Source organism: Mixophyes fleayi, chromosome 6 (assembly GCF_038048845.1).
Source record: "Mixophyes fleayi isolate aMixFle1 chromosome 6, aMixFle1.hap1, whole genome shotgun sequence".
Taxonomy (NCBI): Eukaryota; Metazoa; Chordata; class Amphibia; order Anura; family Limnodynastidae; genus Mixophyes; species Mixophyes fleayi.
This window is the reverse complement of record NC_134407.1, coordinates 24637639-24665377: the sequence shown is the minus strand read 5'-3', so window position 1 is coordinate 24665377 and position 27739 is coordinate 24637639. Positions and strand designations below refer to the sequence as shown.

The 27739-nt window shown below is 41.9% G+C and overlaps 1 protein-coding gene across 2 annotated transcripts in view; it reads left to right on the top strand.

Annotated features, from left to right (window-relative positions):
* The first annotated feature begins 5058 nt into the window (after positions 1–5058).
* Positions 5059–27739, top strand: part of BNIP3 (BCL2 interacting protein 3) — a 31729-nt gene continuing 9048 nt past the window's right edge. Inside the window, exons 1-5 of one of the 2 annotated variants that reach the window (XM_075216036.1) lie at positions 5059–5257; positions 18870–19050; positions 19669–19753; positions 21885–21991; positions 24309–24458. In XM_075216036.1, coding sequence (XP_075072137.1) covers positions 5212–5257; positions 18870–19050; positions 19669–19753; positions 21885–21991; positions 24309–24458 — 569 coding nt within the window. In that variant the 5' untranslated portion in view covers positions 5059–5211. The remainder of the gene's footprint in view (positions 5258–18869; positions 19051–19668; positions 19754–21884; positions 21992–24308; positions 24459–27739) is intronic. The other variant, XM_075216037.1, reaches the window with a different exon arrangement.

Genomic DNA, 27739 nt, shown 5'->3' with positions numbered 1-27739 from the left:
CAGGCAATGCTGTGTTTCCTACTGTTAGTCGCAGGCAGATCCCCCTTTCCGAGCAGAGCAGTGTGAACCAGGACAAGCGTTCTCTGAAAAATTCTTCAGACAAGCTTATAATATTCCTTGTAACGAACGCCCAGCCTGTTCCAGATACAACAATCTGAACAGCTGAACGTGACTGTTATCACCTTAGTCACTCAGCAATGAATACACCTTTTCTGCCACCACAAAGGATATATTATGGTGTCCTTACGTTCACCAGAACCACTCATTATGTTGCACACTTAAATCACATACACATGTAGCACTAGCCTCCCTGGGCTTAGTAAGTTCTCAAAGAATCACAGAGAAATATGCTAGATTGGGGGAAACACAAGATACTATAGCTCTCTACTATTCCTTTTTGACTCTGATGCCTCCCTTAACAACCTTTTAGAGGTGTTTAATAATTTTGGATATTTTTCACATCTATTGATTAACTGGGGCAAATCTTATATATTCCCGCTTCATGGTTTTAAATATCTCGGGGTCTGGATATCCAAATTTTTGTGTGAGTTTGTGTCTCTCAACCGGTTATCGAATACTTTGAAACAAAATCTCATACGTGGAAGAGACTTCCCCTGACAGTCACAGGCAGGATCAATTTATTTAAAATGGTTGTGCATTCTTCAGCACTCTCCAGTATACCCCCCCAAGGGAGATATTCCATAAAATAGATAAGTTCATCTCTTCGTTTGTATGGGGAGAGGGTAGGGCCCGTATCCGATTGGCTACATTGGCTGATGGAGGATTAGCCCTTCCAAACCTACGCCTATACTACTGCGCAGCACAGCTTACACACTTAATTAGTTGGGTGGGAAACCAAATTCTAATAGATCTGTTGGGTTTTCTGGGAGAGCAGGCGGAGTCATATGCTTCTGGAAATGCGCTCCTATTACACATGGGGATATTGCTAATGGGGAAATGTCTGACTCAGGTGGCCCCAATAGTTCAGCAGGCCGTGGAGTTTTGGCGTATCTCACATAATATAATGGCAGGTCAGGGTTATGACCCTTCTACCCCTTTGTGGCATAATCCCTCCTTCCCTGAACTTACTAAGCTACGAGAAAACAACATATGCCAGAAATATGGTAAAGTGAATATTAGGCAGCTATATAAGTCGGGCTCCTTGAAAACCTTTGTGCAATTGTCGCAGGAAGATACCTAACTGAGCTTTTTACTGCTACCTCCAACTAAGTCACTCTCTTAACACACAGTTTTCTGCCTCCCCCCCACTAATTCAGGCATCTCCTCTCAAGAGTCTTCTGCAAAGTGTGGGTACGAGGAACACTATATCCCAACTCTACTCAAACCTTAACTGTTCACTTCCCCTGAATGACCTAGACTCACTGAAAGCCAAATGGCAGGTGGATTTAAGAGTCTTATTAGACAAAGAGTGGTCTCATATGCTTAAGTGTCTCCGCAACGCCACATCCTGTCTTCTCTACCAACAAATACATTTATATGTGTTGCATAGAGTATACCTTACCCCAATGGGTTTGCATCGTATTACTCCAATGGGTTAGCAATCCCAAATGCTGCTTATATGGTATTTCTTTAGAAGACTTAATAAATAAATATGCAGCTGCCTATATTTCCAATTTAATGACACTTGCCAAGGTGGTGATTTCTAGGGCATGGCTGGCACCGGACCCACCTGATTTTCACAAGTGGAGAGTTCTGGATAATGCCACTGTACAACACGAAAGATATGTGTACACTAGTAGAAATGCTAAATCAAAATATCATAAAATATGGTCCAGGTGGTATTCGTCTAGATATCGAGCTTGTTCTGATGATTTGGTGTCCTCTGATTAATATATATTTTGGAGGTTGGGGAAAGGGGGGTCAATGTGGAAGACTCGTTCCGTGTAAAGGTTTGAAATTCCGCTGCACTTTTTATTTTGTACTGTTATAAAACTATCTGTGGTGAACCATATAATTGGACTCTTCCATAATGCTGTCAAGTACACTCAGGAAAAATTACTTATTGGTTTTATTGTGAACATTGACCTATAAACAGATTTCCTGTGAACTACCAAATGTAATTTTGGAAGCATTACATTTCTAAGATGTCATGTTTGTGCATTTGTTTTGTTTGGTTTATTTTTGTTTTGTATGTGCTTAAAAAAAAACACATAAAAAGTATCTGATTTTAAAAATAATACATGCATTTCATAAGTGTCAAAGGCTTTTATTGACAATTACATTAAGTTTATGCAATGAGTCAATATTTGCAGTGTTGACCCTTCTTTTTGAAGACCTGTGCAATTCGCCCTGGCATGCTGGCAATCAACTTCTGGGCCACATACTGACTGATGGCCGTCCATTCTTACCTAATCAATGCTTGGAGTTTGTCAGAATTTGTGGGTTTTTGTTTGTCCACCCGCCTCTTAAGGATTGACCATAAGTTCTCAATGGGATTAAGGTCTGGGGAGCTTCCTGGTCATGAACCCAAAATTTCGATGTTTTGATCCTCGAGACACTTAGTTATCACATTTACCTTATGGCAAGGTGCTCCATCATGCTGTAAAAGGCATTGTTTGTCACCAAACTGTTCTTGGTTGTTGGGAGAAGTTGCTCTTGGAGGATGTTTTGGTACCATTCTTTATTCATGGCTGTGTTCTTAAGCAAAATTGTAAGTGAGCCCACTTACTTCCATATTTAAAATCAATCACACATTCCAATGTACAGTATACACACACTGCTCATTTTGAGTTGTAAAAAAATAACTTTATGGCAATTTAATAAATGTTTATGTTTTATTTTATTAAATTTTGATGCTTGTGACAGTGATAATTTATAAAGGTTTTTTTTTTTACACAGTTACATACATACAGACTATTAATTCATTCCCAGCCTGGAGGGGGGTTTCCAGGCAACTGGACCTCCCCCCCCTCCCCTAAGTGCGCACATGAGGTTGTTTGTGGCACTGATATCTTATGGTAGTTACTGTACAAGAGTTTCAATATAAATAACGCACAGGTAGACATAAACACAGGAATCAGGCTTGCAGGTTAGTGTCATATGCACAGGTAACATGAGCAGTAGTAAAAGTTCAAAGCTAAGGACTATTATACAAGCAATGGATAAGCAGGGCCTGATTATCCAATAGGGTGACAAGCAGAGGCGGAACTAGCAAGCTGTGGCCCCTGATGTACGTAGGCAAGGAGGAGGGACCCGGGGCCCTTGTCCCTCTACATCTGTCATGCAGCTGGCGCCATTCTCCCCATGGGCCCCAGTGCACGTCACCTGCCGCACCAAATGTAGTTCCATCACTGGTGACAAGTCTGCAGCCTAGAGCGCAAGACTTTGGGGGAAGGGGCACAACATTTTTGGGCGAGCAGAATTGTGACAGGGAGAGGTGTAAACTGAAATTAATTTAAAAATATAAGAGAATAGTTGTTCTCTAAAGTAAAAGAGAAAAATGTAGTAAGGTTTTATTCCTGACGTATTCCCATCAGGTAAAGACTGAAGACAATGAGTCATCCTTGGGTGGGCGCTTGAGGGAATCGAGAAGGACAGACAAGGATAGTGAGGCGCAGGCACGACAGCCCCCCTCTCCCTTCACATCTTCACCCTCTGTAGAGCTCGTTCATACCTCCGTTCTACTATATAGTTGTGATTTTATTGAAAACAAAATGAGTGACAAAGATTGCGGAGACCCTTTTAAAAAGCCTGCAATCCTCACGGCTTTGACCATCCTTCCGCACCTACCCACTCTGCCGGGCCATGAATTGGGAAAGATGGTGAACGGGGGCATAGCCACGACACAGCAGGGGCGTGAGCACGGGACAGTGGGGATGTGTCCACACTCTCTAGCATAACTGAAGTTCCAAGCCGCCCCACGGATTGTCCGGCATACACGTAGCACCCGTACACCTCTGCTCAGGACACTTGGGAGGTATGGATTTTGGTGTGTACAGCGTCTCAAGCATCTGCCCAGTTCAACGGAAAGGAGTTTGAAGCTGTTTGTCTGAGGGGATTGGTGGAGGTGTACAAGTGGGGGTTTGTTATTTAAACATTCTCTGCATCATTCCTTCCTTAAACAAATGGTTTGTTTGGTATATAAGTGAATGTTAATGTCCTGCTGAATCAAAACATGTTAAGTCATGCAGACAGTTTCACTTTCAACCTACCCTTCTAACTGCTCTTAAAAAAAGATGCATTGCTCAACCCAGTTTATTTCTTTCAGGTATTATAAAGTATTATCACTATGATGTACAGCTATAAAAATAATGTTGACCAGACACTGTGTGCCCATTTATACCCATTTTTCTGTCAAGAGAGAGCAGGAAGTGAAAATTCCTTGTGCACCCTAAATTAAAGTTATGGAATTCTACCGAGTGTCATTAATGTCAATAAAACGTGATCCTATAAAAACAAAAAAATGATTAAAGTTGAAAAATAAAATAAAAAATAGAAAACATGTTTTATTTTAATAATAAAACCTAGCATCCATTCACACGACAGCTGTGCCCTGTATTACCATTTCAAAATAATTCAATTGATATAGTACATAGTAATCAATTGTGAATACCTTAAACAAAATAAGTCTGCCTCTTTATCCACTGTGTAGACTTTACGTCTGTTACTAGAGGTAATAATTCACTTCAATATTAGAGATCTTCCATACAGTCAGCCAGGGCAATAATCTTTTAATCCTGACTTTCTGACTCATAGCCTGAGAATAGAGAATGGCTCTGTTTGTGTTATATTTGGAAACACACATGCTGTAAAATATTAATCAGCCCCATCTCTGGAATGATTACATATCCTTGCAATAACAGGCAGTATATGAGCACTGCAGTATCTCAGTAACCAGCTTTAGTGAATAGCACCATGCACAAAAGAAAAAAAAAAAAAAAAAAGATATGACATGATCCATTCCAACAACCAATCAGTGACGAGCTGACATAGAACTTGTGCAGAAGTAGTTTACCACTCAGCAGACCAATGACAGCCTGTGAAGTGTCTTTACTGGAACGTTGCCCCAGACCACAGTGGGTGGAATTTGCTGAGAGCTAATCAGGTTCAGGCTACGTGTGGGACGTCATCCTTGGAGCTTACAGCAATAACAATAACAAGCCCAGTGACAAAGACAGCTGCTGCAGCTGTTGCTGTGTATGAGAGCAGACTGAATAGCAGAGACTGATCTGGACACACTGTAGCAGCACCATGTCCCACAGTGAAGGGCAGAATCTGCAGGATGAGCCTCTACAGGGTAAGGATGCCTGTATTGTTGGAAACATGTCTGCAGTATGCTGTATGCACTATGTATTGTGAATTATTATCAACCAGTAACTGCAGATCCCCTTGTATAGGTCCCTTGCCTGTGCTTGTCAGCAGCTACTGCTGTATTTGATGAGAGGCACACAGAAGCTCCCATAACACTGTACTGAAATGCTCTTTTGTCTGTGGTGTTTGTGAGAGGCTCAGTTGTATTTGCTTGCACATGTCAACAGTGTAGGTGTGATTGCTTTTCCCAGTCGATTGTTTACATGGCAGAACAGTGCAAAGCCCAGGAATGGAGTCAGTGTGTTCACTAAGACTCAGCAGACTTGTATTCCTGACATCAGCAGTCAGTGACGTTGTCTGGACTAAAGATAACACTGTGCCCATATGTGACCTGGTCACAGATCGCTCTATTGAGTAATGCGACAATGTCCCGAGTGATATGTGTTGGGTTCTATCTGAATCCAGCTCAGCATTGCTATTGGTGAAAGAATCAGTTTGTGTGAGCAGTATAGAAGTATAGCTAATGAGCAGTCATTGACAAAATAAAATGTAACTGACATGTTTACTTCCAGTGGCCATGTATAAAGTTAAACTGGATAATGCCAACATTATCCGAGTAACAGTTAGACAATGAGGTTGATTGTCCTGGAAGCATTGGATAAATCATCATAATTTATTAATATAGCGCCAACAAATTCCGTAGCGCTTTACAATTGGGAACGAATACAGTAATAAACCGATACTAGGTAATACAGACAGAGAGGTAAGAGGGCCCAGCTCGCAAGCTTACAATCTATGGGATATGTCTAACATTAAAGATTCTATAGACAATTTTAATGCATTAGATGGATGATGGGCCGCTGAGTGCAAAATAAATGATAGGGACCTGCTATACTTTGGGTTTCCATAAAACCACAAAAATATCTATTCAGACAGTATGGAGTTAACATTCTAATGTCACTCAGAACAGTAGGAGTTAACATTCTATTCCAATACCACCGCAAACCCTTGTCTCGGTTATAGATCTGCCAAGGTGTGAATCACCCTAAAATTACCATCAGAATTTTTTATATTTGATGTTGTCTGAGATCCAATGGATGATCTTGACATTAGCCATAACATTTATACAATAGCTCATCTAATCAATTCACACAAATTGGTACTATAATGTTTACAGCCGTCATGCATCTCTGTGGGGGTCATTGCTCAGATACAGTAGCCAACGTTAAAGCTATGCATATATCTGAATATAGATTGTTACCCCTGATAAAGTTTACACCCTAGATGATGCATATCTTTTGCCCAATGCTTGAATCAGTCTTTATTAGTTCCAGTTGATGATGCAGTTAAATTAATTTCAAGATAAAATGCATGCCTTGCATTTCACATAGATACAAGGCTCATTTCAGTTTCAAAATAAAAACATAGATATCCATATATTTGTTTGCAAACAATTAATACATTACAACAGGTGCGAGTTAATTGCATAGCAGCTCTAAATATTGTAAGTGGCTATTTTCTGTGTCATATCTCAGATAACAGCTGTCATTTTCTGTGAACTTGTTCCATAATCTTTATTTTGTGCCCAAAAGTCCCTAGCCATCTTTTTCCCCCAAAACGTGTTTGCAGCAGTGTCTGTTTTCTTTACACGTATGTTAATATGGATCTGTCAGCTAAGCTTTGAAGGGAACTACTTGTTGGCTGAACAAATATTCAGACCATCAGTTCACTGAGAACCAGTAGCACCACTGAGGTACGAGGCATAAAATACACAAGCTACATAACTGCATTACAAGCAGCTATATGTGCCCATTAGATTGTAAGCTTTCAAGAGCAGGGCCCTCTCTCCTCCTGTCTTCTTGTCCACTCCCAGCTCATCCACTTGTGGATCCATGTATTATGCCTCTGGCATGTTCTGCACTATACAATGCCTTTTATGTCTTATATATTCTGCTTAGTTAGTATAATTGCTCTCATGGGGCCTAATTCATTAAGGATCTTAACTCAAGAATCTTCTTATTTCAGTCTTCTGGACAAAACCATGTTACAATGCAAGGGGTACAAATTAGTATTCTGTTTTGCACATAGGTTAAATACTGACTGTTTTGTCATGTAGCACACAAATATCAACTTTATATTTCAGTGTACAAATAAGCTATCAAGTATTTGTGTGCTACATGAAAAAACAGTCAGTATTTATCTTATGTGCAAAACAGAAAACCAATTTGCACCCCTTGCATTGTAACATGGTTTTGTCCAGAAGACTGAAATAAGAAGTTTCTTGAGTTAAGATCCTTAATGAATAAGGCCCATAGTTCTTTATTGTTCTATATTTTGCCTTTGAATTTAATCAGGACGATTAGCGCGGCCAGAGGGTGTCACGTTTACAGGGGTGCTCTGCCAGGCTACCTGTGCCGAAAATGATTTTGTTTCCGTTGTGGGGGACGTGCCCCCTTCTTTTCTGCACCGCTGCTCTGATTAGAGCGGGAATCGGAGCAAGCGCAGGGGTATAAGGGATCGGCGAATAGTCTAACTCGGTTCTAACCCAGTCTCTCTCTGTCTGTATGTATGTTAGGGAATTTAGACTGTAAGCTCCAATGGGGCAGGGACTGATGTGAATGAGTTCTCTGTACAGCGCTGCAGAATCAGTGGCGCTATATAAATAAATGGTGATGATGATGATGAAGGGGGGGGCGCTGGAGATTCCGGTGCCGGCCCTGCGTGTAATGTATTGTGCTCTATATGGAGGACAGATTAAAAGAAAACCAAATGCATTTCTGGAACAAATAGCTGGCGATATACTGTATATAGAATTTATAAAGAGGACACTTAATGATAGTGAATAAACTTTACATTTTGAAAGCAATAAAAAGTAAGATTTGTGGGGTACAAAAGAAAAAAAGGGGAATAGACCGTTGTGAGGCACCAATAGGACACCAGGCAATAGTGTTACTGACATATAACATACATGTATAAACCATACTTACCTACTTTCTTCAGCTCCCTTCCGGGAGCCAGCCAGTGGAGGGGGGCGTGAAGGGGCGGGGTGGCCGAAATCGCGTCATTTCGGCCCCGCCCCCTGTGACGTCATGACGCAAATTGCGTCATTTGACAGCGGGGGCGGGGCCAAACGCCGCGATTCACCGGGAATCGCGGCGTTTGGGATCTAATTCTGCCCACTTCACTAGGAAGTGGGGCACTTCCTAGTGAAGTGGGCAGAATTCGGGAGATTGCCACACTCGCCCGGGAGTCCGGGAGACTCTCACAAAATGCGGGAGTCTCCCGGACATTCCGGGAGAGTTGGCAAGTATGGTATAAACTCCTGTAAATTATAACAGTATTGACGGCTCTTGGTATAACCATTCAATGTTCATTAGGAAAACTTATGTAGTATAAGGACTAGTGCAATCTACTATAATTATGAATATTGGCAGTCTCCTTGGATGTCTGTGACCTGTATTAATGCACTTTACCTACAGCCTTTTATGATCCTCAATATCATTTACAGTATTGAGTGCTTTATCCCATATATACACGACCAATGCAGGAGGGAATTACAAAGAGCTGGGGAGGGGAATAGTAAGTAAATTGGGAAAAGGATGAAGAAGGTTTGAAAGGTCACAAGGAGAGGTAGGTAGATGTAAACATACTTGCCTACTCTCCCGGATATTCCGGGAAACTCACGGTTATTGGGAGTTCTTGTGGACTGCCAGGAGAGTTGTCTATCCTCCCGGATCCCTCATCACTTCCTTTGGAAGTGGGTGAGGCCTTGATTATTCAATAAAATGCAAAAAGTAGGCAAGTCACTGTAGAGGTCAGGTGGTGAGGGGACAATGTGGTCGAGTCACCCTAGCCCCACTCCCCGCTTCGCCATACCAAGCATCTCGTGGCATTGCGCAGTAGGGGGCCAGGCTATGATGATGCCAATCACACCATTAAGCTCCACCCTCGGGAGGGTGCCTGCACGTCTGGGAGGACTACCCAAAATTCAGGAGCCTCCTGGATATTCCTGGAGAGCAGACATGTATGAGATAAGCATTCATGTAAAATGGGAATAAAGTTACTGTTCAGACAGATAGGTATTATGTTGTTCTGTATCGTATAACCCTAGCCACATGGCCCCTAGCCACATGGCGTTGTCAATGTACTAAGAGTTTTAAATAAAACAAATACGGATGAGGAGTTGAACATTCCATGTGAAAAAGAGACTATCCTGGGAAGTATAGGACTTGTCACACTGAAGAGTCCTCTGTCTTCAGACAATAACGTGACCTCTTGGTAGACAGAAAATAGCGGGAGCTATTGCTAGTATAGAGCCTTGGCCAACTGTTGCTCATAGCGTGTCGCTGTCAAAAACAAATGAAGCATCTTTTTCTCTCCTGAAGATTAGATTCTGTTTTGTTTGTATGAAACGCAGGAGGGAGATGGTGTTGAAAGAGCATTGAGTCAACAGCCTTGCATTGCATCACTCTTACACGTGTCTGGGTTAGTGCATCAGGCTATTGTGTCATACACATCTGCCAGTGGTTTGTTAATTAACTGTAGTCACATGTTTGTTTCTTTGGATTGACCTCCTCTCTACTTCATGTATCGGTCAGTACCACAAGGCTCGTTCCTAGGGCCTTTGCTCTTCTCTATCTAGAAGTCTCTCGGAGAACTGATACTCTGCTTTGCATCTCAGTATCGTCTGTATGTGAATGGTACTCACATTTATCCCTCTTCTCCAGGTCTCTCACCGCATGTTTTGGACAGTATTACTGAATGTCTTTCTACCATTCCTTCTTAGATGTCCTCTTGTCACCTCAAACTCAGTATTTCGAAAGCTGAGCTAATAATAATCCCACCAGTCAACAGATGCCACGTACAGGACATCTCTATTTCTGTTGACAACAAAATGATAGTAAATCCTACCTCTCAAGCTTGTTTCCTACGTGTCCTTATGGACTCTGACTTAGCCTTTGTTCCCAGATCCAATTTGTCGTAATCCTGTCGTGTACAGCTAAGAATTGTTTCCAAAATATGCACATATCTCACACAATTCTGCCAAAACTTTTAATTCACGCACTCATTGTCTCCCTCATTGGCTAGTGCAATTCCATTATTAGTGGTTTATACCCCAAATGGGCCCCTCCGCTGGGCCCAGGACCTGCGCCTTTCATCCACACTCATTACTTGTGTCTATTCCAGATTCTCAGGCTACACACTCTGTGGAATTAATTCCTTCGTACCCCGTCGTTCCTCCAGGCCCCCAAACCTTCAAGTGTTCCCTGAAAACGAACCTCTCCAAGCTTCTCAAATTCCCGAACCACCTTCTTTACCTCCTTAGGCTATTCCATCCCATTACATAGTTCACTCAAAACTTACATTTATTACCCTTCTAAATGTCAACAACCCTCTGATCCCCAAAACCAGCATTGCGGGATGACTGGATTATATAGCCCCATGGGCACATTTTTCTGATTGTAATCTGGCCAGAACAGTATGGAATTATTTATTATGGATTATAATCTTGCAAGCAGGGCTGTTTTACCTCTTTGTCTATTAATGCACAGTTTGGTTTTATTACTATTACAGAATTTTACAAACAAGAGAGTACAGTCGCTATGAAAATAAATAACAATAATACTAATGTGTCAAACACTTGTCATTCTGTACACACTGACAATATCCCACATCTATAGGTTTAAAATGATACCATTTCCATAGAACACTTTTTGTTAAAGAGAATCAACACAGACGATAACGGCAATTTATTCTATGTTGCAGCTGCTTGTCCTGCTTGCTGTCAGCAGTGATGGAGAGTTAAGCAGGATGCAAACCTCATTTTTCATACTCCCATCCGCTCCCACACATTTGACTGTGGATTTAGGCTCGGTAAACAGCTACACCCAAGGAGTTTGCAAGCTTGTGGTAACTGTGTCGGGGGAGGTGGAGGTGGGTGAGAGCGATGAGGTGCTGCATGTAGCTGTCTCACAAGATCAACAACCTATGTGTGAAGGGTGGCACATGTTTGGGTAGAGGAACATTGGCCTTTCCTAGGCTTGAGTAGTGGTATATAATACACTGTTCATTGAAAGATGAACATTACGCTGATCAGCACAGACTGTATCATATCATCATCAGCTATTTATATAGCGCCACTAATTCCACAGCGCTGTACAGAGAACTCATTCACATCAGTCCCTGCCCCACTGGAGCTTACAGGCTTAATTCCCTAACATACACACACACGGACCGAAAGAGACTAGGGTCAATTTGATAGCAGCCAATTAACCTACCAGTATGTTTTTGGAGTGTAGGAGGAAACCAGAGCATCAGGAGGAAACCCACACAAACACATGGAGAACATACAAACTCCACACAGATAAGGCCATGGTTGGGAATCAAACTCATGACCCCAGTGCTGTGAGACAGAAGTGCTAACCACTAAGCCACTGTGCAGCACATATGCTGGTCATTGTGAGAATGGTATGTTAGTTTGTTGTACAGTGCATGGACACATCCTTAAATAAATATTTAAGAAAAAAATACTGATGTCCTATCCTCTTCAAAAATAGCAACATTTACACTCCTCATCCCGTCGCCTGCAAATATATCGTCTTTTACTTTAAAGCTGTGAATATTTGGTAACGGTAGTTGGCTGTAGAGTTGTAGTTGTAGAGCAAAGTTTAGCTCAAATCGAGTTTCACTGCAGAGTAGGCTGCTTAGCAGAGTTGTGAAGTTCCAGCCATGCAATTTTCAGGTTCCACTTTTGCTTCACCGACTTTGGGAATGCCTTTCTGCTTTGCATTTATAAAGTTGCATTTTGCTGAATTTATAGTCCATGTATAGAGCTGCCACCCTCACATTGTGCAAAATGTTGCAGCCAAATTTTGTGGAACAGTTTTTGAAAATGTTGGTTATGTGTACTTGAATCCCTTTAGTTCCTCTTGGTGTTTTCACCAACATATCTCATAGTTTCAGGAATATTTAAAAAGTGACCTCTGGTTACCTGTATGACTCAGAGTTGTTAATTTTTCATTAGCGCTTTGATTCAAGATACTATTAATGATTTACAGCTTGCTCAGTGTAATGTGGTTACCATGGCTATTACAGTCACATGACATACATGTGGAGTCTGTATGTTCTCCCCGTGTTTGCGTGGGTTTCCTCCTCCGGGCGCTCTGGTTTCCTCCCACAATCCAAAAACATACTAGTAGGTTAATTGGCTGCTATCAGATTGACACTAGTCTGTCTGTGTGTAAGTTAGGGAATTTAAACTGTGAGCTCTATTGGGGCAGGGACTGATGTGAGTGTGTTCTCTGTACAGCGCTGCGGAATTAGTGGTGCTATATAAATAAAGAAATGATGATGATGACATATGATGTAGTGAGCAGAGAGGCTTTGAAATAATCATAGCATGACCCCCTCCTTTCGTTGCTATTATGTAACCACCAAAGAGCTTGGTGACTGACTGGCTCAGGTTTTTCTCTCCTGGGAACAAACCTAATACAAATGTTTTCAAGAGACTGGCCACTATAAATGTGCACCACAGACCAATTTTGCAAAGGGAACTCAAAGTTTTAGGACAACATCCTTGAAAAATGACTGAATCAAGTTTCATGGTAAAAAGCTCACAACATTTGCAGTTTCAAAAATAAAACAACAAAACAGAACAACAACAAAAAAATGACCATAAGATTGCACTTTTAGAGTGTGGTGCGAAGTTAGAAACATAGGTGTTAAAAAACCACTCAAACAAATGAACATATGATGCATCCAGCTCTGCACCAGTAGTATATGCACTAGATTTATGTTAAGTGTACAAGGATAATACAAGCCATGCTTGCCTGCTCTTAGGCTTCAACATTTAGGGGAGTCCACCTGGAAGAGTATCCCGGCAGATGCAGGCCTAATGGCACAATTCGTCATCAGTCTCCGCATGAGATTACTTTCATTCTTGGCATTAGATTGCAAGAATTAACCGTGCCCCCTGACCCACTTACAACCTGACCTGCTATAATAGAATTTGGCAGTTATGGTACAAGCATGCACAGTTAGAGAAGCTGTTGCTTCCTGGTTAGGTCTAACGGTGTAACGATATTGTTGTGAACTACAGGTTCATCCTCAGAGTCAGGCTGTAGAGACAGGCTTTTGTAAAGACTGATATATAATACCATCCCCAGATTACTCAGCTGGGTAGCCATGCTGCATAATGAACACAAAGATTAACTGTTTCATGGGAGGTCACGTAGCACAACCAGCAACAGACATCTTAATTCACATATACAAAGTGTAATACAATGTGAGATGAACACAGAAGCACGCCAGCTCTGGTGAGATCAATGCAAAATTCACATTCACTAATAAGTTTGAAAAAAAACTTTATAGTACAGCTGGGACAGTCTTCCTTCTTGTGCATAAATGGAAGTAGCTGGTAAGTCCTGCTAACATACATCCACTAACGCATGTAATATAGACACAAGCAATTAATTAAATCCTATCAGTTTGAGAGCTGAATCCTCAATCAGCCAATTAAAAGAGACCAGCTAGTGCTGTTGGCCCCATCATCAATATGTGTATTTCCACAGCCCTCGGGCACATGCAACAGATATAATTACTGACAGCTTCTTCTGCACCTCTGCCCTTACTATACCGCCCCTTCCCTGTTCCTCAGGGGCAGGCTGGGCTGGGGGGAGCGTCTGCCAACTGGCCAGTCCCATAGTGGACTGCCTTATGCTGGGTCACTGGGCTAGCAGAATTTTTTTTCATTTAAAATGTCCCTAATAGGCTGCTAAGTCAAGTCTTGCCCCCTAATATTTGCCAGCACCCCCCTTCCGTTCCCCCAGTTGCACAGTACAGAATTGCATATTTTATGCTAAACAAACAGTTGTACGTCCAACTTAGTATGAACCTTTTAATTAGTTTTCATACTTTAATTTGTAATTTAAGACCAACTAAGTGAGCAAGCGATATAGGGTCCTGAAGGTTTAGAACTTAAATAACTACCTACCACAGTCGTCTAGTAGAGTTTGACCTATATTTGAGTCCATGCCGTTCCACTAATCTGTTTTTATCTGGAAACTGTTGCCTGGTAGAGTCCCTTTAGATGACAGTTATGTACCATTGTAATCTGCAATTCTTGTTTACTTGTGTGGTGAGCGATCTTAGGAAACCCTCTGTAAATACTTACTTATCACCCACATTATGTTCTGTTCTGTGACTGGTGATAGGAATGCAGCCCCACTTTCTCCAAATGTTCATGATTCATTTGAACTTTTTATTTACTTTTTCTGTTATAAAAAAACACATTAGAACATTTATGACACAAGACAGCTGCAATACTAACAGCAACAGAATATATGTAAGTAACGCACTCCTATAAGATTCAATGTTATACATTCAACTTATTCATTTTTTTTTTTATTAAGGTTTAATTAGTGTCTGAGAACTTTATAATAGTCAGCACCTCCATATGTTCCCAGCTTTAAAGTGGGTGATGATAGAACATACTTACCTGTTCTCCCGGAAGGTAGAAGTTCCCAAATTTTGTGGAGGACTCCCGGAAGAGCAGGTATCCTCCTGGGTCCTGGTGGAGGTGGGGCTTAATGACGCAGTTTTGCACCATCCTGCAGTGCATTGAATTTCAGCAGTTCCTTAGTTTGTACGCTCCTTTGAGCAGGGTCATCTCTCCTCCTGTCTTCACAACTTTTAACTCTGCTCTCCAGCTACCTAGCCCTCCTCCTCGAGGACCCTCTTCCCCCCGTCCCCTCTCGCTCCCTCCTCTCCCCCCTGGGGGTCTCCCTGTCATCCCTGCCCTCCCTCTTGGACTTCGACGTATGTGGACCTTCCCCTCTCCCCTCCCCTGCCCTCTCTAGCTGTGCTTTGAGTTCACTGAGTTACTGTGCTTATTGTTTACTGTACTGTGCTGTCTCACCTCGTATTGTAATTTAGTTTGTCCCTGTTCGGTGCTACGGACACCTAGTGGCGCCCTATAAATAAAAATTAATAATAATAGCAGGGGGCGGGGCCATGGTGACACCCCTTCATACACTTGTCACATGACCTCCCCTCTGGGATCTCCCAGAGGCGAGGTTTTAAAAGAGGGTATCAGTGCACTGATCTTGTGGAAGGAGACTGCACCGGGAGGGTCCAACGCACAAGTGTGAGGGGGGGGGCTACATCGTCACAGCCCTAAACCCCGCTGCTCAACAATGTAATTTGTGCCATCTCTCAGTAGCAGCCATTATTATTGTGTGATTAACATCGATACGTGTGATCAAGGTGGACTACTCCCCCGGGAGTCTGCGAGGACTCCCTGACATTCAAATTCTCTTGCACATTCCGGTAGAGTAGGCAAGTATGGCTAACACTGAGGAACTAGATCTGTTAAATTAAACATAAATATACCATAACTCCCAACTGTCCTGATTTTAGCAGGACAGTCTTGATTCCAGTGGTCGGGAGAGGTGCGTACCTGATATTGGTACGCACGACATTGTATGGGTGTGTGGAAGGATGGGGGCGGTGGCTAAGGAGCAGCACTTGGTACGTCGCCGGGGGTGTGGCCACACCCCCTTCGTGACACAGTTACACCCCCGGTCCCAGGATTCTACATGTTGGCAGGTAGGATATACTACCATTTACCTGCTACTTACATTTTATTTTTTTAAACGTGATCACCTTTTAGAAACTTTTGCTTCTTTTTGAAAGAGAAGCTGCCAGTGTTCCTTGACAAAATGCCAGGACAGATGTGATAACTTTGGCTTCTAGTAAACAATATATCATTTTGTGATAAATGGTATATGCATATACAAAGAATAGCAATGTTGTAAACAGGGAAATACTAGACTTGGCTCTCTCTGTGCTTGTGGTATAAACAGCGCTGTGAGCCAACATTTTTCTAGGCCATTTTTTTTTATCAATCATCACTGTTATTATTAACCATTGTTTATCTAGCATTCTCTCCCAACCATTGGTTACACTGCATTTTTTTCTATCGACTGAAATTACTCCTCTCAATAGTTTAAGGGGCGTTTTTATCCAAAGAGGCATTTTGCTTCATGATCAAATCTTAACATAGAAAAAGGGCAGCATCGCATAAAGAATACATGATTTATATGAGATATTGAACTGTAAACTACACTTAGATACTACCACTTAAATCATCTTTACACAAATTGATCAGGTAATTAGAAATACACATAGATCTACAACATGGGTGCATGATGCACTTTACTTGGCTTGTAATAGACCCTCTAAAGCACAGATAGACATCCCTGCAGAATGCGGGAGAGCCTTGACTTGTTGAGATGTGTGTCAATCCTTTCCTGCCACAAGACTGTGCCTTTGGTACGTCTACCTCCTTATTTGTGATTGGTGATTCAGCAGGGTATTGGTGCAGTAAGAGCAGGCTCACTTAGACACGCCTAGAGCCAGTTACAAATTTAGTTTTTCCGATGATCAATCTTATGGTTACCAAGATATGGAGACCATACTTCCCAACTCTCCTGGAAAGTCCAGGAGACTCCCGAAATTCGGGTCAGTCTCCCGCGAGAGCTGGCATTTCTCCCACATCCCGGAATTCACCGAGATCGCGTCATTTGAAATGATTCTCTGTGAATCGGGCCATTTTGGCCCCGCCCCCTGCAAAACCGTCATTTACATTGCGGGGACGGGCCAAAATGACGCGATGGGCCGCACCCCGCCCCCTCCCGCCCTCCAGTCACGGGTATGTTGGAGACTGATTTTGGCGAGTTCCAGGATGCTGGAAAACGTCAGTCTATACATGCATTTTGTTGATATTGGTTCCCACTGACTCTTTGCAGATCGATACACCACCCAAAACTAGCGTGTTCGTGTCATGTTAGAGGCGTACCATGTCCCCAAACCTGTCCCCTCCTCTGAAAACACTTCTGCTTTATTGTATGCACAAGTTCTCTGTAAAATGCTATGTAATATGAGGGGCAGGACATACCTACCAAGCTTTTGGCCCTCGGGACAGTCTCCTAAAATTGGCACTGTAGTGCCTAAGGCTGGCACACTACAGGTTTCTTAGTCGATTATCGGGCCAATCACATGATAAACGAGCGTTCGGCCCGATATCGCATTAGTGAACGATTATGGTTCCAAAGGTCATAGCATCGTTTCATTTGATTTTTAAACTGGACTAAAAATCTCGTTCAACTACAGAACAACTTTGTTCCAGTCCTGCAGTGTGTAAGCACTCACGACCGGCAGTGTCCATAGATCTCTATGGAGTGTGCAGAGTCACAATCTATTCAGCTGATGGTTATGACAGATGAAGAGAACAGATCTGACGGTAATTTGTGTAAAACATGTTTAGTGTGTGCACAGGAATCGGTATGCTGATCGGGGCTTTTTTGTTTATTCAGTCCTTGGTAAAATTATATTGCATCAGGAGAAATTTTCTGTAGTGCGCTGTGGTTTACAGGGAATATTTGATCATTTGCATCAGTTCCAGCCCCAGTAGAGCTAAACTCTGTCTCGCACCACATTGCGTCATTCTTGTCAACTTTTGCTGTTTCTCCTCCGGGATATCCTGGAGGGGCGGTCACCTGGTAAGTGTGGGAGGGAGCCCCCTCTTCTGGGAATCTGGGAGGAGTCCTGGAAGTTCTGGAGTTCTGAGACATTGCAGGAGAGTAGACAAGTATACATGACCTAACAATACACCAGGCAAACAATCTTTTTAATTATCTAATGAGTTACATATTTGTAGATCTGTGACTAGTTTTGTGGCAGTTCCTAGTAACATCTCATATTGTATTGCTATTTTTAACTGAACTTTTGTTCCCTCGCCTCCAGTCTGAGGTGTAAACAAATGTCATGTGGCCGGGAGTCAGTTGAATTCCTCATACAGTATAATACGTTTACACTGAGTGGAAAGATGGTTGTGATAAAGTATGTGGGCTGCTGACGTGACCCATGTTCTCTTTCTTCCAGGTAAATAGTGTAACAGTTAATAATAAAACTGGTGATGCTTGTCCTGAAACCTGAACCTGAGTAACCTTTACTTTTGTTTTTGTTTTTTTCTGTTATTGTATTTCCCTTAAAGTTTACTCACTTCCTGCATGTAGTGGAGGCAGCCATTTTGTGGGTTGTACCACTGTTCGTGAGGGTGCTCCTTCAAGCTAATTGCCAACATTTTAAAATAGTTTCAGTGGACACTTTTCAATGCATCTGAGGAACAATGTGCATTGAAAGTGGACCTAGGAGCACTACAAGTCCTATCATGTCATATGTAATTGAATAAACAGGACTTCCTTTTAGGTCCCAAGAAAGGTAAAACAATAGGTAATGTGAAATACAGATTTTAATTGGATAGAATGGATATTATCTTGGTAAAAGTGGGACACAATGGAAGCCCCACTACACTTATTGTTTCAGTGATGTCACTGGTTTATAGGCATTTTCATAACTACTGGCACGGAACACAAAATGGCTGCCTCCATTGTGTGTAGATATTTTAAGAACTGCCACATTTATGTTTGTTTCATACATTTTGTTTTCGTCATCCACAAATGCTCAACATATTCAGAATATTATTATTATTGTTTTGTTTAACATTCTACGTTAACAGTGCCCTCTCTTCTGGCCAGCAGGTTCCTGGGTAGAGCTGCATTTTAGCAACAATGGCAATGGTGGCATGACACCGCTGGTGGGACAAGAGCAAGCGCCCGCCTCTATCTCCATTTACAATGGCGACATGGAAAAGATACTATTGGATGCCCAGCATGAGTCTGGGAGGAGTAGCTCCAGAGAGAGTTCTCATTGCGATAGGTATGTATCAAAAAGTAGTGACTGGATTTTCTGAAGTATTACTTCCTATGGGCAGATTCAATTAGCCGCGTCGTGCCCCCGGACATAGCCTCCATGGGAATAATTGCTGGCTAATACTGTACAGATATCTCGGCTCACTTTCCCTCGCATCTCTATAGGACCCAAGGGAAAATTGACAGCGGGTCTCCCAAATCACCCAGTTGTCCAAAAAGGAGATCCTGTCTCATGCTCTGGATAGTCTTGTAAATGAGAACTTCACAGTGGTGGGACTTTGACAGTCAAGAACAAGGCCCACTGGGGTTTTGAGTTTTGGGTGGAACTTGCCTTCAACATTCTATTTTATCTTCTAGGGGTATATTTACTTAACTGCGGGTTTGAAAAAGTGGAGCTGTTGCCTATAGCAGCCAATCAGATTCTAGCTGTCATTTTGAAGAATGCAGTAAATAAATGACAGCTAGAATCTGATTGGTTGCTATAGGCAACATCTCCACTTTTTCAAACCTGCAGTTTAGTAAATCTAGCCCCAAGTGTTTTGTATTGATCTCCCTACATTTATTCAGTACACGTTGCCAGCTCTGGATGTAATATATTGCCCTCTCTCTCTCTTGCCTTCTAAAGTCCACCTCGATCTCAAACCCCGCAGAGCATTCAGAGACTGAGTGACAGCGACACTCACGGCAGCAAGGAGAAGAGCAGCTCACAGGTAAATAACATTGCATAGTGTTATACTTAGTTATGTTTCATACTTTGCCTACTTTTAAAATCTTTCCTCTGGGAGATCCCGAAGGGTAGGTCATGTAACAGCTGTAAGTGGGCGTGGTAACGGTATTGCGTCACCATGGCCCCGCCCCCTGCTATGAAATGGTGAGATTCACGGCATTACATAAACGGGGGGCAGGGCTTAATGGTGCGATTGTGTCATTAAGCCTCGTCTGCACAAGAATCCAGGAGTTTGCCTATCCTTCAGGGAGTCCGGGGTGCTCCCCGAAACTCGGGTGCCTCCCGGAAATTCCGGGACAGTAGGCAACTATGTGTTATTTATATACTATGTAGTAGCTAATACTTATAGCATGGGTCAGTATTCAGGGCCCACCAGGAAAGTGTTGTCGTCAAGGCCCCTGACTACCCCCCCCCCCCCTCCGAGGTACAGAAAGAAGACAAGTATGACTTTCACTTCATGTTACCCATTAAGTCCTGTTACACTGTTAATCTCCTTTATCTTACAATGCACAAGTGATGTTAATATATGTAATATAATTTACAGTAGGGGTGGCATTATCCCGTATGCCTTTCATGCATTGAACGGCACTAACTCAACATTTATCTGTGTATATTAAGAATGGATCTTTAAAGCACAATTATCCAAAATACATATTTGTAAACGTATAGAATGAAAACATATTTACTGATAAATGTATTTTGTAAATGTACAGTGTATATTGCACAAATGTACAAACTAATAGTAGTAAATAAATTCTCGATCAGTCCAAGTGAGGTCACAGTGATGTAAGCCAATATCTGATTGGCCGCACATATGTACTTCTTTCGAAGCAAAATAAAAGATGAATGGATACCTGGGGGAGCGGAATAATCAAAAACCTGTGACAAAAAGTGTCAACTGGGGAAATAATTTATTGGTTCCTTCCTGAAAGTATTTTTATATATGTGCATTTGTATAGTATATTTCATTGTTAAAACTGCTACACCCCCCCACACACACTTTTTCTGCTTTCTACTATTCCCACTCTCTAGTCTCATCTCAGAGTATTTAAAATAAACCCATACTTGACTCTCACTCTTCATAGACTTCATGTATTTTCTGAAAGAGGAAGTAATGTGGTTGTTCTTCCTCAGAATCCCAGAATAGAGCACTTCCCTATGTGGGTGCACCGTGCACTGAAGGTTCTGCTGATGGCAGAGTTTGAGATCCAGGCTCTCCGTTAGTTGGGCATGCCCGTCAGAGCTATGGGCTACTAACAATTGAAATAACAAATAGCTTCAAGTAGACTTACAGCTCCGTTGCAGATCCAAGTCCACTAGGTAAATCATACTTGCCAACTCTCTAAAGTTGGCTTCCGGGAGCCTGCCGGGGGGAGAGGGGCGTGATGGGGGGTGGGGCTCCAAAATCGGCGTCATTTTGGACCTGCCCCGTGACGTAATGACGCAAACACGTCATTTTACAGCAGGGGCGGAGCCAAACGCTGCGATTCCCAGTGAGTTGCGGCGTTTTGGACCTAATTCTGCCCACTTCACTAGGATGTGGGCAGATGCGGGAGATTGACACACTCTCCCGGGAGTCCGTGAGACTCACGAGAAATGCGGGAGTCTCCCGGACATTCCGGGAGAGTTGGCAAGTATGAGGTAAATAATCTGCTTGGTTGAGAAAATCAAAAGGTTTATGTGAGTTCTATCCCAACCACAAAACATGACAGAAGGAATTGTCATCAACCCAGCCCTAGTCATACAATTTATTCAGCAAAATACACATTTACAAAGGATCGCTATTTAAATGCATAGACACTGCCACACAGATGGATATTTGCATAATAGAACAAAGGTATCTATTTTAATTTATATGCACTATTATATAATCCTTTTGGGTTTTATAGCATTTACTAAAGCTGTATTTAGGTGTAAAACCTACACTAAACCATATTAACCAATCAGACACTTATCTTCATGGTCTAACTCGCATTAGACAGATAAAAAGCTCATTGCTGATTGGTTGGTGTAGTTCAGTGCAAACCTTGCACCTAAATGCATGGTCAGTGATAAAAAGCCTTTCTGTCTATTTAAATGATCTCTCTGATAATCTCTTTTGGTCTATAACACAGTCAGAAGAAGATTATATTGAACGGAGGAAAGAGCTAGAAAACTTATTAAAGAAGAATTCAGACTGGATCTGGGACTGGTCTAGCAGGCCTGAAAATATTCCACCTAAGTAAGATATTTGGAACATTTGCATTTAGAGAGCAACTATTAATTAAAGAACAATTGCACTTTTGACAAATGACTTACCCACCCAAAGCAGCCTGAATGGTGGGTTTCTGGCACCTGGAATGCCCATCCACTTTACCAGGAGAAAACCCTTATGAAATCGGGTCTCCTGATTTTTGATACTGTCTATTCATGTATTGTCTTTTCATCATCAATCACCCCCAAATTCAACATTCAACAGGTTGTGAAGAGTTAGAACAGTAAATATATAGACAGGAGATTATTAATCCTGAGCAGGGAAGGAGTGACTGACACACACTAATCTAAGAACTGGTTTATGTCAACTTGACTGGCATTACAGCCTACAGGTCAGCACAACCTGTAAACAAATTCCTGTCAGTTGGCAGCATAATGATGCTGGCTGGGTCAGTAGAAGACCTTTGCAGTCCTGGTGTTTGTTATTTAATTACATGGTTTTTTTTGTAACCTCAAAAATTGTATTAATTTTGCCAGCACACATACACTGTATGGACAAAAGTATTTGGCCGCACCTGTTAATTATTGAATTGAAGTGTTTCAATCAGACCCGTTGCCAGAGGTGTATAAAAGCAACCGCCTAGCCATGCAATCTCCATTTGCAAACATTGTGATACAAAATGGGTCATTCTGAAGAGCTCAGTGACTTCAAGTGTGGTACTGTGATAGGATGCCACCTTTACAATAAGACGGTTCGTAAAAATGTCATCCCTGCTGGATATTCCACGGTCAACTGTAAGTGATATTATTAGAAAATGGAAGCGTTTAGGAACAACAGCAACTCAGCCACAAAGCAGAAGACCACGTAATCACAGAGCGGGGTCAACGACTGCTAAGGCGCATGGTGCGTAAAAGTTGACAACGTTCTGCTGATTCCATAGCTGAAGATTTCCAAACTTCCACTGGCATTAATGTAAGTACAAAAACTGTGCGTTGGGATCTTAATGGAATGAGTTTCCATGGCCGAGCAGCTGCATGCAAGCCTCACATCACCAAGACAATGCTTACCATCGGATGGAGTGGTGTTAGAGCACACTGACACTGGACTGTGGAGCAGTGGAAACATGTTCTGTGGAGTGACGAATCTCTCTTCTCTGTTTGGCAGTCAGATGGGCGAGTCTGGGTTTGGCGGATGCCGGGAGAACGTTACCTGTCTGACTGCATTATGCCAACTGTGAAGTTTAGTGGTGGAGGGCTGTTTTTCAGGCTGTGGGCTAGACCCCTTATCTCCAGTAAAGGGCAATCTTAATGCTTCAGCATACCAAGTCATTTTGGACAATGCTATGCTTCAAACTTTGTGGCAACAGTTTGGGGAAGGCCCTTTTCAATTTCAACATGACTGTGCCCCAGTGCACAAAGCAAGAACTACAAAGACATGGTTTTATGAGCTCTGTGTGGAAGAACTTGACTGGCCAGCACAGAGCCCTGACCTCAACCCCATCGAACACCTTTGGGATGAACTGGAACGGAGGTTGCGAGCCAGGTCTTCTCCTCCAACATCAGTGCCTGACCTCATAAATGCTCTACAGAAAGAATGGGCAAGCCTGGGAAAGCCTTCCAAGAAGAGTGGAAGCTGTTATAGCTGCAAAAGGGGGACCAACTTCATATTAAAGTACATGTATTTGAATACAATGTCATTACAGTCCCTGTTGGTGTAATGGTCAAGCGTCCGAATACTTTTGTCCATATAGTGTATATCCCTTGCAACTAGGCCACATGCCCGAGCTAATGTATTATGAGAGGATTATCATAACTCAATAAAACGGACAGTAGAGCTCTCAGAGAAAATTAAGTGACCTTGAGAAATCTACTGAATATGTGATGTTACATCACCTTTACCACCGTTCCGGAGACACTCCACGATGCATTGTGGGGAATTGCCTCCCCCCATAGAGTTAGAGACCTTTACACTGTCCTTTTACACAGTCACAGACCTTTAGACAGCAGTGTATATTGATACTGGCGCAGTTCATTACAGTACAGTACATTGCTACTGAAATTATATGAACACAGTAAGTCATCTATCCTATTGGCAGTCTCAGTGTTTCTCAGTAAATGCTGGTCACATTAGAGTGGCTTTGTAGGGTTATAGAGATCTAATTGTGGCTTTCATGCTATGCATGCTAGGCATCCAGGAATTTCTGAATACAAGGTACTGCAGAGATTGAGGGGTCTAATGGCCACGTAAGGCGATGAAAAGTGTAAAACAAATTACATAGCGATTTCATTTCTCTTTAATTTTTTTTGTATTCTAATTTTAATTATTTTCTTTATTTTTCACAAAGGGAGTTTGTCTTCAGGCATCCAAAGCGCAGTGCGGCTCTGAGCATGAGGAACACAAGTGTTATGAAGAAGGGTGGAATCTTCTCCGCTGAATTTTTAAAGGTCTTTCTCCCGTCACTGCTGCTCTCTCACCTGCTTGCTATTGGACTGGGGTACGTATTGTTTGGAAGATTCTATTTCCTAATCCCAGCTGAGAATAATGTTAGATAATTATAGGAATTCAGACAACTGTTTAGTAAGGGGTACATAATACTGACACTGTGATCAGACCAACAGCAGAAACTGCTGTTAGAGCACAATGGGGTATAATTACTAAACTGCATGTTTGAAAATGTGGCGCTGTTGCCTATAGCAACCAATCAGATTCCAGCTGTCATTTTGTAGAATGTAGTAAATAAATGATAACTAACATCTGATTGGTTGCTATAGGCAACATCTCCACTTTTTAAAATCCGCAGTTTAGTAAAAATATCCCACTGAGTTTAGAGACACAACCCTTTATTCTCTTAGTTAGTGAGTCTTGGATTTTACTTTCTTTAATCAGAATCAAACTGTGTACTAAATTTAAATATATCAAATCAGCCCTTATCATAACATGTGTGAATGTGGAAAGCTCTAAAGGGGTGAAAAAATTACATTAAAAATGCCGTCGGGCAATTTACAGAACGATAACAATAATCTTGTTATTGAGATAATGCATCTTGTTTTCTATCTACAGATAGAGTAGAGTTAATTGTAAAGATCATCATCATCATTTATTTATACAGCGCCACTAATTCCGCAGCGATGTACAGAGAACTCACTCACATCAGTCCCTGCCCCATTGGAGCTTACAGTCTAAATTCCCTAATACACACACACACAGACAGACAGAGAGAGACTAGGGTCAGTTTTGATAGTAGCCAATTAACCTACCAGTATATTTTTGGAGTGTGGGAGGAAACCGGAGCACCTGGAGGACACCCACGCAAACATGAACTTATGACCCCAGTGCTGTGAGGCAGAAGTGTTAACCACTTAACCATCCTATTTGGATATGATTGAAAAAATAAAAACATCCAAAATTAAAGATCAGTCACAAGATAGCACAGATGCTCCACTTAATTCTCAGCCATAGTGCACCGTGAAATGGCATTAAACCCCTTCATGGGGTAGATTTATTAAAGCTTCTAAAAAGCAAAAGTGGAAGGTGTTGCCGATAGCAACCAATCAGATTCTGGATATTATTTTCTAGAATGAACTAGATAAATGATAGCTAGAATCTGATTGGACGCTATTGGAAACATCTCCACTTTTACTTTTTAGAAGCTGTAGTAATTTTACCCTTATGTATATAACTATCCCACACAATGAATTTGTATGCGCACTTGCTATCTAGCAGAGCACAGCTTAGAGTGGCTTCCTACGGGCACATATTGTCAGAACATATGTGTGTATATGCCATGCAGTATTCCAGCTAAGCTGAGCAATCTGGAAATAAACCTGTATCTTACTAGGAAACGTCCTGCAGATTGTGAATGCAAACCTTTCAGGTGGAGCCCTCATTACAGTGACCTTTTAGCTCTTTCCTCAGCTTACTGGGAACACTGTATATTATATGTATATTATAAGCCATGCTTACATATAATGTGTGTGTATACATAATATAACTCTCAAGTTGTAATTCAGATTTAGTCAATCTTTAACCTCACCAACAACAGCATAACACACGTACATATGCTGAGTACATATACTTATCTGTACAGTTAATTGGGCAATCCACAGTGCTTGGGGACTCTGCAACAATAAAACACCACAATCTGTAAACAACATTCTAGAAGTACATGTTTTAGTATTTAAAGTAAATATACCATTAAGTATATGGTGTGATCACCCTCTCCAGTGTTACTGTGAACTCTAGTTAAAGGCACACTAACCTCATTTAATGTTATTGTGTGGCCTTAATTTCTGTTTCTCCCACATCCAGCCCCCCCCCATCGGAACTTGTAGAGCTCATGTAGAGTTGGATGCTAACTGCGTTCTCAGCGTATAATATCTTTTTTTACTTTTGCGCATACCCACAAAGCTCTAATTACGTTTATAGCCATCTTGTGCTTATGGAAATTGCAGCCAAGTCTACATACACTCTTAGGGAAATAATTTATGAAGAGTATAAAATGCTCTCAGTAGAGCATTTCATTATGGGCGGATGCACCTCTTTGTCTGCCTAGCGCATACTATGGTGAGTGCCCACATTCTGCTTCTTGATAATTCCCCCGGAAAATCCCCCAGCGCCTACTTTTGTGGGGTCCACATGGAAATACGCACGGAGGAGATAGACAAATGTCACTGTAAAGTCCTGCCAAATAACACTCTATGGGGCCAATTCAATTCTGCCGCTTATTATGCGGCATTAACAGTATTACCGTTAATATGGTACTTTTAACCTGGATTTCAGCTTTGAAATTACCGTATTAAGGATAATTATGCATAGTTTTACCATATTGACGGTAAAACTGCTAACACCGCGTTATTCGTGGCAGAATTGAATCGGCCCCTAAGGGGTATATTTACTAAACTGCGAGTTTGAAAAAGTCAAGATGTTGCCGATAGAAACCAATCAGATTCTAGTTATCATATCTAGTTACATCCTCCCATTCCCGGTTACAGAACTTTTTTCGGGCTGCACCCATTCTGTGGAATTCCCTCCCTCGCACAATAAGACTTTCCTCTGGTCTACAAACTTTCAGGCGTTCTCTGAAAACCCACCTCTTCAGGCAAGCTTATAATATTCCTCAACCACCGTCTTATCCTCACTACATTACCCTATTACCACCCGTTACACAATTTCACACAAGACAACTACCCCCTGACCAACATTGTTGTGTGACAGGATCATTTAGCTTATTAGTCACTTTTACCTTTGCAGTCTGGCTCAACCGAAATGCAAAATGTAGACTTAACCTCATGTGTCAAACTCCCACTGTCCCGTAGATTGTAAGCTTGCGAGCAGGGCCTGCTCACCTCTCTGTCTGTATTACCCAGTTTGTTTATCAGTTTACTGTGTTGTCCCCAATTGTAAAGTGCTACGGAATATGTTGGCGCTATATAAATAAATGATGATGATGATAACTGGAATCTGATTGGTTGCCATAGGTAACATCTCCATTTTTTCAAACTCGCAGTTTAGTAAGTATACCCCTAGGACCTTCATTCATTTAGACCTTTCCTCCTGAAATATTTGTCGAGCTCCATTTATGTCAAATCAGGAGAGTGAGGTGACTTCGGGACTTATTACAGCTGTCACTATCATACAGTTATTATTACACTGGAGGAAATATACCTAAAAATGTATCTAGATGGTGCAAAAGACGTCCCATTAAAAGTGTAGGCTGGATCCTCTCTCTGCCACCTCTGAGGATATGTAAAAATCAAATCCTTTTACAGGGGACAA